Raw genomic sequence first — 19,895 nt, 5'->3', positions numbered from 1 at the left:
GCTGTGCTTTGGACTATCTTCCAGGTGCGGGGGGTGTAGAGCTGTGAATCAGACAGAGCTCCCCATCAGCATGGAGGTGGCATTCTGGTTCAGGGAGATGGTTGATAAACACATAAATAAATCTGTAAATAGTATAATACAAATCCAGTGATAAGTGCTAAAAAGGAAGTAAAACAGAAAGATGGGGATGGTTTGTGTGGGTGTGGGGTGTCTTGATGAGGTGATCAGGGAAGACTTCTCCGAGGAGGTGATATTTGAGCTGAGACCTAAAGATGAAAGAGAAAGGCTGTGTGAAGAGCTGGGGAAGGGTGTTTCTAGGCAGTGGGAACAGCAAGTGCAAAGGCCCTGAGGCAGGCAGGAGTCTGGCAGTTTTTTTTAAGCAGGGGAAGATGGTGGGTGAGACTAAAGCAGAATAAGTGAAAGGTATAGGAGATGAGGAAGGGGCAGTTCATCGTGTCAGGGCCTTGCCATCATGTGGGCAGAGTTTGGATGCTTTTCTGAGAGTAACCAGGAAGCCCACCGGAGGGTTTTAAGTGGGAGAATGAGATGACTTGATCACCCTTAGCTCTTCTGACTCTCCACAATCATCTTTCTGGGTCCTTATTTCTTCCTGCTTATTGGTTTCTTCATTCCCTCTGTCTGTTCAGCCAGCCAGCCAGCCATCATCCATCTCCCCACTCATCTACCCAGTAATCTCTCCACTTATCACCCACCCATCTGTTGCCCTCCCCACCCACCTACCCACTAATTTTCCCAGCCACCTAGTCATTTATCTGCCTGTCAGATCATCCAGTCATCTGCTCACTTTTCATTCATTTATCCACTCATGTGTCCATCCCCTCTCTCTGTCTCTCTCATCCATCCTCCCGTCCGTCCATCCATCCATCCATCCATCCATCCATCCATCCATCCAGTGAGCCTGAGGCGGTGCCTGGGTCTGCTCACACCCACCTCTCTGCCATTGGTCTTGGGGAAAAGCATCTGGCCTCAGCACGACCCCCAGGCCTGTGGTGTCCTAAGCTCTGCTTTCCTGTGGGCAGTTCTGGCTGTCACTCCTGGGAGTCAGGGGGGCCAGGCCAGTTCAGTGCTGGCCCCCGTGGCCTCAGGACTGGGGAGGTCCTCTCAACCGCATGTCATGTTCCTGGCAGTGAGTTTGTTGCCTGGCTCCTGGAAATTGGCGAGATCAGCAAGACGGAAGAAGGCGTGAACCTGGGCCAAGCCTTGCTGGAGAATGGTATCATCCACCATGGTGAGTGCAGGCTAGGCCTGGGGGGCCGAACAGTAGGACCAGGTCAGAGCTCAACAGTGCTGTGCTTCCACTAACTCAGAGGCCATTTCTACACTTCTGTGTGGCCAGCTGTTCCTTCATGGTTTGAAGGAAGAGCCTACAGGATCAACTAATGGATCCAAAGTGGGGAGTGAGACAGGGAAGCGCTAGGGGCGACTCGGGGCCGTTGTGTAGAGATGGGTTCATAAATCTTGACGGTGGGGTCTCACACCCCAGCCTGCTTCGTGATCTAGCTCCAGGGAGATGCTGGGCAGGTGGGCCTCAGGGCAGACTGGAGCGGGCATTTCTGGGCCTCTCATGAGACCGGCAGATGCCCCAGCCCCCAGCTGTGGGTCTCAGCGGGCCCTGCACGTAGCCGGAGGACCTGGAGTGTGGGCAGGGGCTTTGGAGAAATTGTGCTTGGCATGGAGCCTGGCCGAGTGGAGGGTGAGGATGGTGGGCGTGGGTCAGGAGGGCCCGAGGGGGCGCCCAGCCTCACCAGCCCTGGGGTCCCTCCAGTCTCTGACAAGCACCAGTTCAAGAACGAGCAGGTGATGTACCGCTTCCGCTACGACGACGGCACCTACAAGGCCCGGAGTGAACTGGAGGACATCATGTCCAAGGTGGGAACCCCTCCACCCTGACCCCATGACCTTGACCCCACAGTCACCGCAGAGCAGGCCTCTGCCCCAGTGGCCTGTTCTCCACTGCCCTCACCAGTCTCCCCTCTCCCCCCACCCTCTCTCCCAGCAGCCTGGATTTGGAGGCCCCTGAAGGATGTGGCCTGATTACAGACTCCCGTTTTTTCTCTTTCAGGGTGTGAGGCTTTACTGCCGTCTTCACAGCCTCTACACCCCTGTGATCAAGTAAGTTACTCTCTCCAAGCTTCAGTTTCACCTCTGTCTCTTCTCAGCTGTGTGGCATTGGGCCAATAACTTAACCTGTCTGAGCCTCAGTCTCCTTCTCCATCAAATGGGGCTAATAACTGTACCAACCCTGTAGGTTTGTCATGAGGGTCAAGTGAGTAAATTTGTGGGAAACACTGCAGTGTGGTGGTGAAGGGTGTTAGTTCTGGATCTCAGCCTGCTAGTCAGCAGCTGTGTGCTCTTGGGCAGTTATTTAACCTGCTGGGGCCTCAACTTTTCCCTCTGTGGAATGGGGATAATAATAGGATACACCTCAGGGCCTTTGCACTTGCTGTTTCCTCTGCCTGGGGTGTTCTTCCCCTACATATCTGCATATCTGCTTCCTTACTTACTTCAAATGTCTCCAAGTCAGAGGGGCCCTCCCTGACAATGTGTGTAAAACATCACCATCTGGAACACGCTACCCTCCTTACTTCAGTTTGGTTTTCTTCTTGAAGCTTGTCAGTAGCTGACATACTGTATATTTATTTCTTAGTCTGTATACTGTCTGTACCCCAGGGAATTGTACACTCACCAAGGTCAGGGAATTTGCTCACTGCTGTGTCCCCAGACCCTTGACAACACCTAGAGCGGTGCTGGCCAGTAGAACTTCCCACACTGATAGAGATGCTCTGTGCCTGTGCTGTCCAATGCAGTAGCCACTAGTCACACGTGGGTTTCACACTCTTGAGACTGAAGAGTGTAATCTTATCTCTGATTTAACATTAATTGGTTGAAAAACCGCCATGTACTGGAGAACGCAGTCCAGGGCAAAGGAGCCCTCAGTAAATGTTGAGTGACTGTTGAAAGGTAATTAACTTCTTTTGCCTCTGTTTCTGCATCTGTGAAATGGGCATAAGAATAGCTCACACCCCTTGGCTGATCTTTTTTTTTTTTTTTTTTTTTTTTTAATTTTTATTTTTATTTTTTTTTTTAACATCTTTATTGGAGTATAATTGCTTTACAATGGTGTGTTAGTTTCTGCTTTATAACAAAGTGAATCAGTTATACATATACATATGTTCCCATATCTCTTCCCTCTTGCGTCTCCCTCCCTCCAACCCTCCCTATCCCACCCCTCTAGTTAGTCAAACCAACGAGCTGATCTCCCTGTGCTATGCGGCTGCTTCCCACTAGCTATCTATTTTACGTTTGGTAGTGTATATATGTCCATGCCACTCTCTCATTTCGTCCCAGCTTACCCTTCCCCCTCCCCATATCCTCAAGTCCATTCTTTAGTAGGTCTGTGTCTTTATTACTGTCTTGCTCCTAGGTTCTTCATGACCTTTTTTTTTTTTTTCCCCCCTTAGAGTCCACATATATGTGTTAGCATACAGTATTTCTTTTTCTCTTTCTGATTTACTTCACTCTGTATGACACACTCTAGGTCCATCGACCTCACTACAAATAACTCAATTTTGTTTCTTTTATGGCTGAGTAATATTCCATTGTATATATGTGCCACATCTTCTTTACCCATTCATCTGATGATGGACACTTAGGTTTTTTCCATCTCCGGCCTATTGTAAATAGAGCTGCACCCTTGGCTGATCTTGAAGATTAAATTTGACTGGCGCCTGGCACACAGTGAAGGCTCTGTCAGTGCCAGTGATTGGTGGTTGTCTTTACTGTGGAGCTTGTGGCTGTGGACGAAGGCACAGGGAGGGTGACCTGGTCCTTACCAGCTACAGAGGCCTCTGCCCTCTGTCTTGACAGCTCTTGTCACCTCTCAGGAGCGGAGAGGAAGAGTCTTTTCCCAGCATTCGCTGGAGGCCAGGCCCAGGGAGCCCCTTTCACCTCCAGACCTGCCCCGCTGGCTCCTCCCCTGCTGCCTTTGTGCAGGCCCAGGAGGCAGGCGGGGCCGCCCGGGTCCAGCCTTGGCCCTTGCCGGAGAGGCCTCTCTATCGGCCCCCAGAGGAGGAAGTGGCTGGGCTGGCAGCGGGTCCCCAGTTACCGCGCACGTGACCTGCTGGGCTCCTCAGTTCCTGAAAGCCTGAGAAGAACTCCCCAACCGGCCTTTCTCAGCCCCGACAGGGGCTCCCCAACCGGCCTTTCTCAGCCCCGACAGGGGCTCCCCAACCGGCCTTTCTCAGCCCCGACAGGGGCTCCCCAGCCGGCCTTTCTCAGCCCCGACAGGGCCCGGCCGCAGAAACTCACTCTCGTCAGCTTCAAAGGCTGAGAGATTGTTGCAGTTTGGCGGCAAGGTCCGCACAACCCTTTGTACCAAGACTTGGCAGGAATTAGTTGCTACAACAGGTCAAAGCAAAGAACCAGGACCCTGACAGCCCCCTGCCTTCTGCTCTGTCCTGACTGCCCACACCAGCCCACGGAGAAGCATTTCCATGTCGGTATTGTTTTGTTACCTTTAGACACACGAATGTTAACAGCAAAACAAAAGGAAAGAATTGGAAGTTTTTCTCATTACTCAGAGTAAATCAGGGTTCCGCAGGCTCAGCGTTTTTGACGTTTTGGTCTGGATAATTGTTTGGGGGCTGTTCTGGGCAGTTCTGAATGTTTAACAGCATCCTGGTGTCTATCTGCTGGTTGCTGGTAGTACCTCCGCACTCCGCCCCCCAGCCAGGTCATGGCAGCCAAAAATGTCTAGACACGGCCAGGTGTTTCTTGGGGGGCATAGCCATCCCTGCTTGAGAACCGCAGGCTGGGGGAAGCTTCCAGAGCCTTAGAGCCACCTACTCCTGCCCCTTGATGCTGTTGGTGAGGATGGGGTCCTGGGTTGGGACAGACCTGCCCTCAGTGACACTGTGAGTGAGGTGTGGAGTCAGGGCTGGACTCCCTGCCTGCTGCTCTCCCCGGCCCCCCTGCCTCTGACCCGTGGCTGGAGAGCCTGGAAATCCTCGGACCCCGAGCTCTTTGAGTTAGGGACATTGGGACTATTTCCCCTCCCTCCTCCCTGATCTGCTCATGGCCCGCTTCCTCTCCACAGGGACCGCGATTACCACCTGAAGACGTACAAGTCGGTGCTGCCCGGGAGCAAGCTGGTGGACTGGCTGCTGGCCCAGGTGAGAGCCCCGCCGAGCAAATGTGACCCGTCGTCCCCTCTGCCCAGGCCTGAGGGGCTAACCAGGATGTTGGCCTTTGAGGTTTAAAAAAATTTTTTTTAAATTATTTTTTAAATTGTGGTAAAATACACATAATATAACATTGATCATCTTAACCAATTTTAAGTGTACAGTCCAGTAGCCCTAAGTCCACTTCCATTATTACACAGCCATCACCCCCATGCACTTCCAGAGCTCTTTCCATCTTGCAGAACTGAAACTCTGTCCCCATTAAATAGTAACTTCCCATTCCTCCCTCCCCCCGGCCCCTGGCAGCCGTCCTTCCACTTTCTCTCTCTGAGTTGGCCGGCTGTAGGTGCCCTGTGTAGGTGCAATCATGCAGTGTTTGTACTTCTGTGTCTGGCTTGTTTCTCTCAGTATAATGTCTTCAGGGTTCATCCACGTTGTAGTCTGTATCAGAATTTCCTGCCTTTTAAAGGCTGAATAATATTCTCTTTTGAGGATAGAGCACATTTTATTTATCTATCAGTTAAGGGACACTTGGGTGGCTGCCACCTTGAGGCTTTCCTTTTTAAAAGTGGGACGGTCCCGGGCAAACTGGGACAAGTTGGTCTCATCCTGCCACAGAGCCTCCATATAGGGCTTGCCAAGCTATTCCCTTACCCTAGGTTCCCAGTGAGTGGCGGCCGGGCAGAGTCTTGGAAAAAATCTCTGTGCTGATTTTGCTGCAACTTCGCAAAGGTGATTGTTCCATCGAGGTGCCGTGGACACTCTTACCTACCTGCCTCTTATACCTTATGGCTTCTGTTTGCAGGGCACTTACTCTGGGCCAGGCCCTGTCTGGACTTTGTGCAGTATCTCATTGAGTCCTCCAACCCATTTCCAGACAGGGAACTGGGGCCCAGAGAGGCCAAGTGCCTGGTTCAAGGGCACACAGCCTGGCAGCAGTAAAGCTGGGAATCGGATGGGTGCATCGTACGTACTTAGGCCTCATTTCTGCAAACTTTTCAGGGAGCCTGCAAGAATGTTCATTCATAGTCTATAAGAAGAACGTAATGTCTCCAAAGACAAGAAGACAACTGTGAAATCTAAATGTTTAAACTTTCATAGAGTGCAGCTTTATGGCAGCCTTATTAATTGTTAAGTTTAGCATTCATAGAAACTTCATTCCATTCAAAAACAATTTGTTGCCTGGATTTTCTCATGTCGAACAAATTCCTGATGATTGCCTAGAAATCATAGCCAATCTATGTAAAGTAAATGCTTCTTGGTGTCAAATAACTTCAAAATCAAGTTTAGAAAAATTCTTGAAAAAAAATTTTCAAGCCCCCAAAACGTATTTAATGTAGGATGTGTGTGCATTTTAATATGTTTGCTATGATGTGGGGCCCTAAGACGTGGGAGGTCTTAAAATGACCTTGGATTTGAATTCAGATTTGCACAGCTGGGAAGCACAGAGGTGCTAACCATTGCACTACACCGCACACTGCCCCCTCCTTAGGATCCCCTGAAGCCAGCTCAGAGCATGTGCTTTATTTATAGCCAGGCAGACCTGGGTTCAAATCTCAGCACTGCCGCTTCTCAGCTGAGTGATCTTGGACAAGCCGCTTAACCTCTCTGTGCCTCAGTTTCCACACCAGTAAAATGAAGCTCAAAACAATACCTTCCCCTTTAGATTATTTTGAGGATTCAGTGAGTTAATCATCTAAAGTGCTTATTAGAACAGTGCCTGGCACAGAGTAATTGCTTAGTAAATGGAACTGTTATTATAATAATTCCTCATTTCCTTCCCAAAGGATTCAGGGTGCCTCAAAATTCCACGCAGTGTGGAAGGAAGGCTGAAGAAATTACAGAGGGACTTGGGGGTGCAGGAACAGACGGCTGGGGAGAGCCGAGGGGCAGTCTGTTTGGGGTCCCGTCTTCTGAGTGGGCTGTGACAGGGGAGGGGTGATTTATCTTGTGGTTTAGGTTCTTCGTTCAGACCCCAGGCATGCCGGGGTGTAGGGCTCTCTAAAACGCTGCTTCTCCCCACCTTGGACCTTTGTGGCCTCATGTTTCCTGAGCTCCACGGCTGACTGTTGGTTTCAAGGCGCGATGTGGACTTTGCCTTACGTGGCGAATCCCAGGCCTGAGCTGGGAGTGGGGTGGGTTACCAAGCTGATGAGAAGTCCGTGAACCTGGGAAATATCTGGAGATGGAATCACAGGATGCACCGCTCTGGGGCTGGGAAGGGGTCACGGATAGGTCCTGGGGTTTTGGCGCGGTGGGTTTTCCCTTCGTTCACAGTGATGGGAAGGCGGTGGGGGGTGGGGGAGAAGTTGAGCATTCTCCTTGGCCGTGGAAAGGCGCTGCCTTTGGGGTGCCCACTGTACTCCCTAGTGGAGTGGAGGAGGTGGGTGGGGGAGGGGCAGGCTTTGCACACCTGCTGCTCAGGAGGCATCTCTACTGCAGATACTCTGTTCCTTGTCAGCTCCTGGGTGGTGTTTACAATGAGGGGGCAGAAGAGAGTGTAGAAAAATCCGACAAGAGGGCTCATGGGCTCATCCCTTTCTTCCTCCTAACACCTGCTGTGTATAAGGCACTGTTTTGGGTTCTGGGGGGACAGCAGTGGACAAGACAGACAACGCTCCTGTCCTCGTGGATGTTAAATTCTGGTGAGGGGTAGGAGAGGCGTTTAATAAACAAGGAAAAGTAGTAAAACACTTTGTTAGCTGGTGCTGGGTGCCAGCTCGGGGGGAGCTACGGGCGGGAGTCGACCTTTCATGTGGGTGGGTGGGGATGTGGTTGTTCACAGGCGGCAGAGAAGGTGGTGTTTTGAGCAGGGACCTTTGAATAGAGACCGGAGGGAGGTGGGGAATGAGCCAGGGGGCCGTCTGGGGCCAGAGCTTTCTCTGAGCGGACAGCAGCTCGGAGGCTCTGAGTGGGGTGAGCTTGGAGGGTCTGGGGGTGGGGAGAGGCCAGTGTGGCTGGAGTGGCATGAGCGAGAGGGAGGGTGATGGGGAAGCTGGTGGGCAGCCAGCCCCAAGGGGCCTTGTGAGCTCTTGGGAGGATTTGGGCCACTGCAGGGCTCTGAGCACAGGTGGGACAGCATCTGGCTTCGGTGGGATAAGATGCTCGGGCTGTCGGGGGACGAGGTTGGCAACCGGGGGACCAGTGAGGAGGCGGCTTCAGAGCTGCAGGTGGGGAGCGTGGTGGCTGAGAACCGGGTGGCCGCGGGGGAGGGGACAAGAGTGATCAGGTTTGGGGTTCTTTGAAGGGAGACCTAACAGAGTCTGCTGTTGAATGGACGGAGCGGGCAGCAGTGGTGAGAGACACAGGAGTCCTGAATGACTGCAAGGCCCTTGGCTGAGCTGGGAGGCTCAAGAGTGCGCCCTGGAGCACCCCGGCAAGGAGGAGAACCGGCCAGAGCAGCGGCCTCTGTTGGTTTCTCTCTATGATCGGTGTTGGGCACGGCAGGGGCCTGCTTGTGGCCCGTGCTGTCAGATTAGCTGTGATCCTGGCTGAAGCCCCGTGGAGTAGCCTGAGTCATTGTCAGTTGGTCCAGAGGACCCCCCTCCCCGCCCCCTGCTGCCATCCCCCAGCATACAGTCACAGTGGAGGCAGGGGGCGGACGGTGGAGTGAAGGTTGCAGCTGACCCTCTGTCCACTTCAGCAGGCCTCGCATGGCTTGGCCTGGTCTGGGGACACAGGGAAGCTAATTGGAGTTGACATAGGATGGCTTCCATGCGACAATGGATGCCAGCTTCCAAACGACAGCTGGCATCTGGCTCCGGGTCAGGGAAAGGGGGGGACGGTGTGCGTGTGGGTCTCTCTGTGGGGGAGAGGTTGGTGATGAGGATGTGGCCTTGAAGACTGCTTACAGCAGGTCTTGATTTCAAGAGTCATCCCCACCTGCCCTTTAGCAGGCAAGTCAAGAAGAAAACATATAATTGTGTAGTTCAGCAGGGTTATTTTGCTTTGAACACATGTTCATGTCTAACTCTAGGTCATTCTGCTCCTTGAAACAAAATGTTGATTGAAACCCCTTAGATCAGCTAGAAATACTTTTGGCCGCACATAGTAGGAAACATGACTTACACAGTCAAGACATTTTTCTCTCACATAATAGGAAATCTAAATTATACAGTAAAGACATTTTTTGCTCATATAACTAGGCGTCCAGAGTTCATGGTCTTAGAGCTCAACAATGCCATTTATATCCATGCTCTTTCCATCTTTTTGTTCTGCCATCTTGCCAGCTGCCTCATTGTCATAAGACAGCTGCCACAGCTCCAGGTATCACATCTATGTAGACCTATGGCCAAAGGCAGGCAGCAGGGGCAGTTGGAAAGAGCTTTCTCACTATGTTTATTAGGAGAGGAAACTTCCCCCAGTCCCCTCCCTTGCCCAGTGGTCTTCCCCTTAGGTCTCATGGCCAGGTGGGTCCCTCATGTACCCCTAAACCACTCCCTGGGGGAAACAATAAGGATTGCTGAGAGTGCCTTAGAATTCCTCAGAATTCATCCCTTGAGGCTGGGGGAAGGGCTCCCTACCAACTACTCAGATGAACGAGAGTTCTTTTAGCTCAGAGGATAAGGAGGGTATTAGTCATTTGATTGACAAGCTATGTACTGTATCACTTCTGATCTTCTGTGTGTATTATCTCATTTAATCTTCAGAAAACAATTGTTGTCCCCATCGTACTGATGAGGAAACTGAGGCTCAGATTATGTAACTTGCCTCAGGATACACAGAAACGAGGTACTCCTATAAGATTGTGTGGTGGGGGGCCTTCATGACGCCTTGGTAGTCAATAATAATAGAAATTGTAATAATAATCCTCTGTATTGATTATAGCTTGTACTGTGGAGTCTGAGTGGGGAATACCACTGAGAGGTGGCAGAGGCCTTGGAAAGTCAAGGGCAAATCTGGGGATAAAAAGTACAAATGAGGAAATGAAAGTCAGAGAGGTTAAGGAATTCCCCATGGTCACGGTTGGCCAAACAGGGGTTTGAACCCGGGGGATACAGCTCCAGGGTTTGCTCTCCTCACCTCTTTGCTCATGGTTTTTTGGTCTGTGCTGCCTGGACTCCAGGATGCCCTAGGCTGTGGCCGTCAAAAGGAGGTTGGGGGTCAGTGGGCTGGGGCAGGAGAGAGCAGGGACAGGCCAGGAGCCAGGTGCGGGACGGCTCGTATCTGCCGGCTCCTGTTCCGGCTCCGCAGAAATGTGCCCTGAGCGCCCGCTACGCTGACCTCCATGCTCAGGCAGATGGCAGTGCTGACGGCGGCGGGGTTTCTAGCATCTGGGGTGGGGTGGCAAGGCTGGGGTGGGTGAGCAGGCAAAGGGCCAGGCCGGCAGCTCAAGGCACTAGCAGAGGCAACAAAGGATAAACAAGGACAGGGCAGGAGCCCTGGCCGTAACGCTGGGTAACTCTCCTCCCCTCTTGGAGCCTCAGTTTCCCTATTTGTAACTTGGAGGGAAGGTCCGGCTGTAAAAGGATTCCACTCTCATGCTGTAAACTTGGGCAAGTGCCAAGCCTGTCTGTGCCTCAATTTCTTCATCTGTCAAATGGGGTTAATAAGAGCGATTGCCTCTGGGTTGACCATCTAGGTAGTTAGGAGGAGCTGACATGGGCACTGAGACCTGAAAAGCCAGGGCAGGGCATTCCAGGGGGAGGAAGGAGTAGGTGCAAAGGCCCTGAGGTAGGGTCTCATGTCGTGTGTGGAAGGAGCAGCAAGGAGGCCGTCGTGGATGGAGCCCGCAGTGAGGGGGGGTGGGCGAGTGGGGGATGAAGGGGAAGTGTGCTGCGGAGGTTCATTGCACAGGGCTGTGTGTGCCTGTGCCTTCCTCTGGGAGGGGAGCAAATGGGGACTGGATGACTTCCGGTTTCCCCACGGCTGGCAGCATGTGGGGTGGGGGCTTGCTTTTCAGGCGGTGGACACATCCAGCGTTGGCATATTTCACTCTTGACCAGAGAATCCCTGTGCTGTTCTCACTTTGGGAGCCACCCCATGGGTCACCCCAGGGCCCTTTGGAGAGAAGAGAGGCCGGGACGGGCTGGGATGGGCTGGGAGCCCAGGTTGTGAGAGCTTCGGAAAGCTAGGTGGGCTCCAGACGCCTGCCCGGGCCCCCTGGGCTGCAGGGCTGGGCCCGCCCGCCTCCTGGGCCCCTCACAGCTGGGGGCGGCTGCTCCGGATGTGGCCTCTTGCATGGATGGCCGCCCTGCTGGCAGGGCTGTGAGCGTGCTGGCTCTCCAGCCACTGGCCCGCGGTCCCGCAGGACAGATTTGTCATCTCTGAGTCAGCCTGGGGCAGCTAGAGCAGCTGAGGCCAGTGGCTCCCCCAGGCTCTGCTCTGGGGCCTTGGCAGGCTGGGGCCTGCAGCTCTGAATTCATTTCTCCTGTAGCTGAGGAGTTCCCTCCCGGGCCCCTCCGCTGCTGGCAGGGGCCTGGGGGGGATACACCAACAGTGGAGGCCTCTGGCCTGGCTCTGTCGGGCCAGTGCCTCTTGGAATAACTTCTCACTTGGGCAGTATTTTAAACGAGAGGCCGGCTGAGCGGAGCGAAGCTCGTTGACCTGGCCACAGACTAATGCATGAGTTAGTCCCTGCTGACAATGTCTTTATTCAATCAGCAAGTATGTACTGAGCACCTACTGCATGCCAGGCTCTGTTCTAAGCACTTAAGATTCAGCAGGGAACACAATAGATGAAAGGCCTTTTCCTCAGAGCTGACCTTCTCACTCACCCTGCTTTCGCCGGCCATGTTATTTTCTGTACTCTAAGCTTTGTCCGCCTCTGGACCTCTGTCCGTGCTGTTTCCTTGGCCTGTCACTTCCCCTACGTACACACACAACTCACATACTTTGCCTGGATATGCTGAGATGATTTGGGTTGCAAGAAACAGAAACAGTATCTGGCTAACTTAAGGAAAGTAAAAAAGAGAAGGTGACTTATTGAGAAGTCCACAGAGCACCCACAGAGTCAGGGGGAGACCCAGGAGCCAGGTCCTAGGAGGAGCTGGCACCAGGAGACTCCCAGCTTCTCGGGAGCAGGCGCGGAGGGGCACCGTCTCCAGGGCACACTCTCGGGGAGAATCGGCACCAGCTGTTCCCTGACCTTGGGTTCCTCTGCTCAGGGAGGAGCCAGGTCAGTTAGGAGTTGGACTTGAGTTCTAGTATCAGAGAGCCAACTACAGAGGCTGAAACAAATTAGGGGTTTATTTTTCTTTGGTATGAGAGAAGCCCGGAGGTTGGTGGTCCAGAGTTGCTAGTACAATCTCATGATATCTTTGAAGACCACCCCTGCTCTTTCTTTTTGCTCTGCCATCCTTAGTATGTTTCTATTTTTGAGGTCACATTGTGCTCTAGGGTGACTGCAGGAGCTCCAGCCATCGCACCTTTGTTCCAGGCAGGAGGAAGAGAAAGGAAGGACCGGGGACAAAGAGTGTTTTGCCAGAGCTCCCTATCAGTGGTTTCTGCTTATATCTCATTGGCCACCTCTAGCTGTAAAGGAGGCTGGGATCTGTGGTTGTCTAGGTAGATGAATTGCTGTCTGTAAGAGTGAGGGTTTCAGTGCTAGGGCGGGATGGGGCCGGGGAGGGTTGTTGCTGGGCAGCCAGCAGTGTCTGCCACGTAAAATCGCCCTTTCACGTTTGTGGTGTTTATGGTGCACCATGCATCTCTCACATGTAAATAATTAACATGCAGTCAAATACTTCTCTTGTTTGGTGTTTATTAATAACAGTCACAGACACGGTTGGGGGATACCACAGGAAACAAGACAGACACACATCCCTGCCCTCGTGGAGTCTCCATTCCTGGTGGTGGTGGGCTTTTTCCCAGCCTGGCTCAGCCCCTTGGCTCAGCGGGTCCACCTAACACCCTCTGCTTCTTGTTCTGTTCCAGGGCGATTGCCAGACACGCGAGGAGGCGGTGGCGCTTGGTGTGGGCCTGTGTAACAACGGCTTCATGCACCACGGTAATCCGCCCCTTCCCCTTCAGCCCAGCCTCCCCGGGGTGGGGTGGGGATCCTGTCCTGGAACAGAAGAGCTGGCAGGGACCCTGGTCCCTGGTGCATTTTATGGCGGGGGGAAACTGAGGCCCAGAGAGAGCAAGTGGTGGGCTGGCGGCTGCCCAGTGTGCCCGTGGGTGAGCCTGGGCTGGATGCCGAGTGGGCCTGTGCTGCCCTTCCCCACCCCACCCGCCCCGTTCTTCACTGATGGGGACATCACTTCAGGTGGCCAGTGGGGACCAAGGTGGCTGGTAAAGATTGGCTGCAAAACACAGACCGGATGTGAGGTCAAATCCATGGACTTCCTAAGCCCTTCCTCCCTCATGGGATGTGGCCTCCCAGGGTGGGCAGTGAGGGTGGACGACGCGGACCTGGCCCACGGGCATCCGGGGAGGAGAGGAGAGGAGAGGGGTCCGTGGGGACAGAGGACGGGCGGGTTGTGAGCATGAGAGAAAGGAGGCCAGGGGGTCCTCGCCCCTCAGATGCCTCACTCCTCCCCACACAGGGAGAAGCACCTAAGAGGGAGAGAGGCGGACGGTCCGAGATGGTCCTGGGGCAGGAAGCTGGGGAGAGGGAGGGAGAAAATGGTTCCATTGACACCATTTTCAGTTAACACAGAAGTGATACTCTGCGTGCCCGGCCTCCTCCTAAGAACTCTGCATGTAGTAATGAGTTTCGTCCTTGGGGCGATCGATCCTTTGATGTTGGTATGAATGTCATCCCCGTCTGTAAACGAGGAATGGAAGCTCAGGCAGCTGGGACACTTGCTCAAGGTCACCTGACAAGGAGGGGCTGGGATTTGAACCCAGGCAGGCTGGCGTCGCAGGCCACATGTCAACCACTGAGCTCTGTGGCCTGTCCTTGTGGCCCTTGGGGAGCCCTGAGGCTCCCACCCTTTTGGGACGAGTGGACTTTGAACCTCCACTGAGGAGCCTTTCTCCTGTTTCCAGAACACTCCCCAGGGCCTTGTCACTTGCAGTGTCTCTCGCCCGGGTGTCCCTCCCTCCCTGCCTCACCCGCTCACTTCTTCAGTGTTTCTACTCAATTCGTGCCTGCCCAGCGAGGTCACCTGGCCACCTGCTAGGATGGCTCCTCTCTTTCCTCACCCCCTGGACCAGCTCAGATTCGCTTTTCTCCCTGGAGCTGCTCTGTCCCTGCGAGGCTGATTCCACACCTCCCCTCCGTCTTTGCTCATCCTGCTGTCTTCCAGAGGCCGCCTCCTGCGTGCAGGCACTGTGCTAGGCTCTGGGGACCGGGGTGAGCACGCTGGATGCAAGTCTTGCCCTCGTGTGCCTGTACGCGCGTGTGCGCGTGTGCGAATCACACGACAGTAAATAAGTACATTTTCTGGACTCTTGTGAGTGTGTGAGGAGGACTTTGGCTCTTACTCTAGTGAGCTGGGCGTCCCGGAGGCTTCTGAGCAGGGGAAGGACGTGCCTGGCTGGGCTTCTGCAGGTCCCCTCTGGCTGCCTGCGGAGAGTGTCTGTGAGGGTGGGGGCGGAAGCAGGGGGCCAGGGAGAAGGCGGCTGTCACAGTCCAGAGGAGGGACCACGCTGCCTGGATGCACGTGGTGGCAGCGGAGGCCTGAGACTCGGGAAGGGCTTCTGGCCATTCCTCCTCCCGGCGTCTGCTCTGTGCTCCAGCTCAGGGGTTGGTAGACTCTGTCTGCAGAGGGTCAGACAGTAAATATCTTCGTCCTTGGAGGCCACGCGGTCTCTGTCACAGCCCAGCTCTGCCCCTGTAGCCTAAAAGCAGCTGCAGGGGGATGTGTAAACAAGTGGGTGTGGCTCTAAGCCAGTAAAACTTCATTTAGCAAAACAAGTTTTCTACCCCTGGTCTAGCTGCTGGATTTCCTCTCCCTTCAGCAGGGAGAGAGAGGTGCCCCTGGGGTGACAGGTCATCGGATTTGCCCCCTGCCTCGTAGCCGGCAGGCCCGGTTTTGGGCCTGACTCGGCGGACTGCCGGCAAAGCCCTGCTCCTCCCCGGCCTCAGTTTCCCCATCTTTCCCTTCCCATCTGAGCTCAGCGCGGCCACGGCTCTGTGGGGTTGGGACTCACTCTGGGGCAGGTCGGGAGCCCGGCAGCCTCGGTCATTCCCGAAAGCCGCTCTGTTCCCTGCGGGGGCCCTCGCAGCTCCATCCCCCGCCTCCCGTCAGCTGGGCAGAGCCTCTCATTTGTGGGTGAGAGTAATTAGGGGTCCACCCCAGCTACTATTTTGGGAAGGCGGCTAGCTGAGGACACTGTGGAGGGGGTGATCCCAGGCAACAGCAACACCCTCAGGGTCGCTCAGGGAGAGAAATTGCAGGGCGCGGTCCTTGCTCCCTTGTTCCTGCCACGAACTCAAAAATAGGCTGAAAGAGGAAAGGGCCAGATCCTAGGGTTGTGGCCGCTGCAGAATGCAGGTTAGGGTGCAGGGTGGGGCGTGGGGCGGGGCCCGTGGGGCGCCTCCCGTGGTGTCTGACCCGAGCTCCCGGGGCTCTGAGGTGTCCCCGGGGAGGGACCCAGAGGCCAGCGGTCCAGTGCCTTGGCACATACAGGGAAACTGAGGCTCACCATTGAATCCTCGCAGCCACCCCGGGAAGTTGGTGCTGTTATTATCCCCACAAATGAGGAACCTGAGGCTCAGAGAGGCTAAACGGCCGTGAAGTTGGGAGGGGCCGGGCAGGGATTTGAAGGTGGATCTGTGCCCGTCTCATGAAGCCTGGCCAGTGGCCTCGACTGGAAGTTGGGAGTGGTTGGCTCTCACCTGGCTGAGCTCCCTGACTCCGGGATTCCAGATGTTTCCCCACATATTTCAGCCGAGACACGAGACACAACACGGTGCTTCCTCTCCCCACTCCCTGAGTCTTTTAGCCTCGTGTTTACAGTGGAGGGGAAGCCAGCCGGCCTCCTGGGGCCTGGCTCCCAGCTCTGGGGAAAGCAGCAATTTGTGTGTCTGTTGTCTCCAAGGAGGTAATAGAGGTGGCCTGAGAACGGTGCTCACAAACAGCGAGCTGTCCCGGGAAAGGAAGGAGACAGGAAGGAAGGGCTCCTGATGCTTTCCATGTCACCAAAGGTCTTCGGGGATGGCGGGGACATCGCGAAGCTAAGGCAGCTGCTTGTCCTTTCAGGGACCGGCTGACTTCAGACGATTGCCTCGATTTCTCCCCTTTATTTAATTTGTCCTCGCCCCCATCTATCAGGCCAGGCTGGGCAGTATGGTGAAGAGGAGGAGCCTGGGCTCTGTGACCTTGGGCAGTTTATTTAGCTCCTCTGGGCTTCAGTCTTCCTGTCTTTAAAAGGGGTGCAGCAGGTCCTTCTTTGTCTGCGGAGTAAGTGAACTTAAGCCTGTATCCCCTGTATCCCCGGCGTGCCCTGTATTTAGTTAAATTGTAATCCACAGGGACCACATCACATGCTGATTGTTACTGGTTCTTTTTATTCATTTTCCTGCGACTTGTCTTAGAACAGAGGTCAGAAGACTTTTTCTGTAAAGGCCCAGATAGTAAATATTTTAGATTTTGTGGACCATACAGTCTCTTGCAATTATTTAATTCTGTCATTGTGGCCCCAAAGCACCCCAGACAATATGTCAATAAATGGGTGTGGCTGTGTCCCAATAAAACTATTTCTAAAAGGCAGGAGTGGGCCACATTTGGCCCACAGGGACTGCGTGTGTTAGTCCCTGGTCTAAAGGGTTTCACTGTGGTCTCTTTCTGATTGTCAGTGAGGGTGAGTTCATACAACTGCTGCCCACTTAGATTTTCCCATATGTTAGTTGCTCATTCATATCCTTTGCCCTTTTATCGATGAGTTTCCCAGCTTTCTCTGGTTGATTTGTTGGAGTTTCCTGTATATTCTAGGTATTTATTCTTTGTTGGTTTTAGACAGTACAATTAGGTTTGAATCTGCGGCCTGCCTATGGCCTTCCTACTGAATGGAAGAAGTCCTTAATTTTATCATAGTGCTTTCTGGGGGGTCTCGTATATGAGCTCCTTTTCTGCTCTAGGACAGAGATATTCTCCTGCATCTTGTTTGGTGAGCTTTAGCTGTTCTGTTCCTATGTAGGTCTTTAATCCAAAAGGAGTTTATTGTCATATATGGTATGAGGTAGGGATCCGGTTTTATTTTTTCTTTTCCCGTGAGTCAGTTTTCCCTGTACCATCTGTGGAACACTCCACGTGATCGTTCAGCATCCATCAGACGCTGAGTTCCCGTAAACACAGCGTCCTCTTACGTGATTGCTGTTCTCTTCCGCTGGCCTTTAATCTGCCTCTGCTGTGGTTCCACACAGGTTTTGTTACCATGGCTTTGTAATATGCCTTTATAGCAGTGGGGCGAGTTCAGCTTTTTCAAGGGAAGTCAGAAAGCCAGGCTTTTATGTTGACTATCCTAATGTGTTAGTATTGGCACAGGATTTTACTTAATAGAGCACCGTGCTGGCCAAACCAAACTTGTCCAGGGGCTGGTTCCGGCCCGTGGCTGCCAGTTGGCATATGCTCCTGAAAGCTTCCCGTGTGAGCCTGACCTTGCGCTTGCATGTCTGTGGGTTCACAGTGCTGGAGAAGAGCGAGTTCAAGGATGAGTCCCAGTACTTCCGTTTCCACGCAGACGAGGAGATGGAGGGAACCAGCAGCAAGAACAAACAGCTTCGCAGCGACTTCAAGCTGGTGGAGAACATTCTGGCCAAGCGCCTGCTGGTAGGAGCAGAACTGTGCCGCTGCATCTTCCTTCCCAGACCCGCCTGCAGGCCCGGGAACTGGGCAACCTTCAGGTTACGGCTGGAGACTTTGAGGTCAACTTGGAGTACCCAAGAGTATGGGGGATTCTAGGTGGTGGCTGGCAACGCTGCCCAGAGGCCAGGTTGCTTTACTGGACAGACTACCCTCTTGACAGATGAGATTGGGCTCGCTGGGCTCCTTTTCTTTTCCTTCCCATCTCCCCTTGTCTGCCCCACACCCCAGCCTAGCCTTGTGCAGGGAGGATGGCCTCCTGAGTCCTGCAGGACTCCTCTTGCACACGAAAATCTTGTGTCTTCTGGGCTGTCACCTTGTCCTTGTTGAGTTGCTGTAAATAGCCTTGCAGTTAAGGTAGAATATTTACCAGCCTGTTCAGATGTTTTACTAGCCTAGCCCACCAAATGCTGTTTCTCTCCCCCTGGTGAGCAGCGGCCTCCATCTTAAGGCCTGGCCCACAGCAGGCAACTGGGAGAGAGGCTTGGAGAGGTTCGGTCTCTTGTCATTGCCAGAGTTGAGGCCGAAGTCCACCTGATGGGAAGGCAGCTCCATTAACTTCTTTCCTATAGTGCTTATGGGGGCTGCTGTTCCAATTCCCATTTATTGCACAACAAAGCCCTCCAGTACTCCCAGTCACACTTAGGATAAATCCAGTCTCTCACCATGGCCTTCAAGACTCGTCATGCCTCTCCGGCTTCATCTCCTGTGCTCTCCCCTTCTTCGTCCCACCCACCCCAGCCACTCCAGCCACCCTGATCTTCTTTCTTATCCTCCAATACCTTGGAGCCTGTCTCAGGGCCTTTGCACATGCTGTGCCCTCCGCCTGAAGCACTTTTCTCCACCCTTTATAAACTTCTGTTCCTCACTTTATTCAGGTCTCAGCTCAGATATCACCTTCTCTGGCCCCGCTGCCACACCACTTCCTGTCCCTTTAAGTCATTTGTTAATTCAAACTACATACACTCCCTGCACCACATTCTATAGTTCTTTGTTTGTAGTCTGTCTCCCCCAGTAGATAGTCAGCTGCACGAGGGCAGGAACCGTCTGTCTTGTTCAGTGCTGTTTCTGGAACAGTAAAGTACCTGGCCCATATAACAGGCAGCAGCTCAGCACATATCTATTGAATGAATAAATGCATTTCCCTGTATCCCCACCACCACTGACCCCCCCGAACCCACCAACCTGCCTGTCATCCTGTGATGGGGAGGGACGGCTCCTCCCTAAACCCCCTTCCTGTCCCCAAGTTCTTGGTGGCCGGATACCTTTGGATCTATTTTATTCATTAAGTCAGTAAGTTGTTATTGAGCACCTACTGTATGCCAGCAGATGGGGAGACAGTGGTGCATAAATAAGGAGGCTCTGTCCTCAGGTTGGGGAGAGGAAGGGGAGACAGGCAATGAAAAGTAACCTAATACGTGTGGTCAGCAGCAGGCTGAAGCACGAGCCCAGTGGCGGGTCTTCACGTGACAGATACGTATTGAGCATCTTCTGCGTCCTGGCACCATCCTGCCGCACCCCACCCCCCAGTCTGTACCCTGAGTAGATCTGGGGCACGAAGAGCTGGCAGGATCACGGTTCTCACCATGGGGGCCAAGGTGGGGTTGGCTCCAGGCCCCCCTCCCTGCCTCATCATCTCTCCTGCCTCGGACCCTCAGATCCTGCCCCAGGAGGACGACTATGGCTTCGACATCGAGGAGAAGAACAAGGCCGTGGTGGTGAAGTCGGTCCAGAGGGGCTCGCTGGCGGAGGTGAGGCCGCTCAGAGGGGCCGCCCTGGCTCGGGCTGGGTGCGGATGGGAAAGTGGGGCATCTCTCCTCGTTTCTTGAGGCAGGCCGGCTCAGAAAGCCCTGGGATGTCAGTGGTCCCTCCTTGTTCATTGCCCTGGTGGGGAAAACGAGGGTGGGGCAGTCTTGTCTGCAGAACCCACGGCTTGGGGCTGCCCTCCCGGCATGTGCCACCGGCTCCCCCTGCTGGCCGTACGGGGTGGTGCATGAAAACG

The 19,895-nt window shown here is 53.8% G+C and overlaps 1 protein-coding gene across 4 annotated transcripts in view; it reads left to right on the top strand.

The window, feature by feature from the left end:
* The window catches only part of PREX1 (phosphatidylinositol-3,4,5-trisphosphate dependent Rac exchange factor 1), a 197,278-nt gene that overhangs the window by 143,303 nt on the left and 34,080 nt on the right, over positions 1-19,895 (top strand). For all 4 annotated transcript variants that reach the window (XM_067708378.1, XM_067708376.1, XM_067708377.1 and 1 more), the window contains 7 exons: positions 1,149-1,249; positions 1,787-1,890; positions 2,084-2,133; positions 5,117-5,192; positions 13,077-13,149; positions 17,718-17,860; positions 19,552-19,644. In XM_067708378.1, coding sequence (XP_067564479.1) covers positions 1,149-1,249; positions 1,787-1,890; positions 2,084-2,133; positions 5,117-5,192; positions 13,077-13,149; positions 17,718-17,860; positions 19,552-19,644 — 640 coding nt within the window. The remainder of the gene's footprint in view (positions 1-1,148; positions 1,250-1,786; positions 1,891-2,083; positions 2,134-5,116; positions 5,193-13,076; positions 13,150-17,717; positions 17,861-19,551; positions 19,645-19,895) is intronic.

The sequence above is a fragment of the Pseudorca crassidens genome, chromosome 15 (genome assembly GCF_039906515.1).
Source record: "Pseudorca crassidens isolate mPseCra1 chromosome 15, mPseCra1.hap1, whole genome shotgun sequence".
NCBI lineage: Eukaryota > Metazoa > Chordata > Mammalia > Artiodactyla > Delphinidae > Pseudorca > Pseudorca crassidens.
This window is presented reverse-complemented; position numbering and strand designations above follow the sequence as displayed.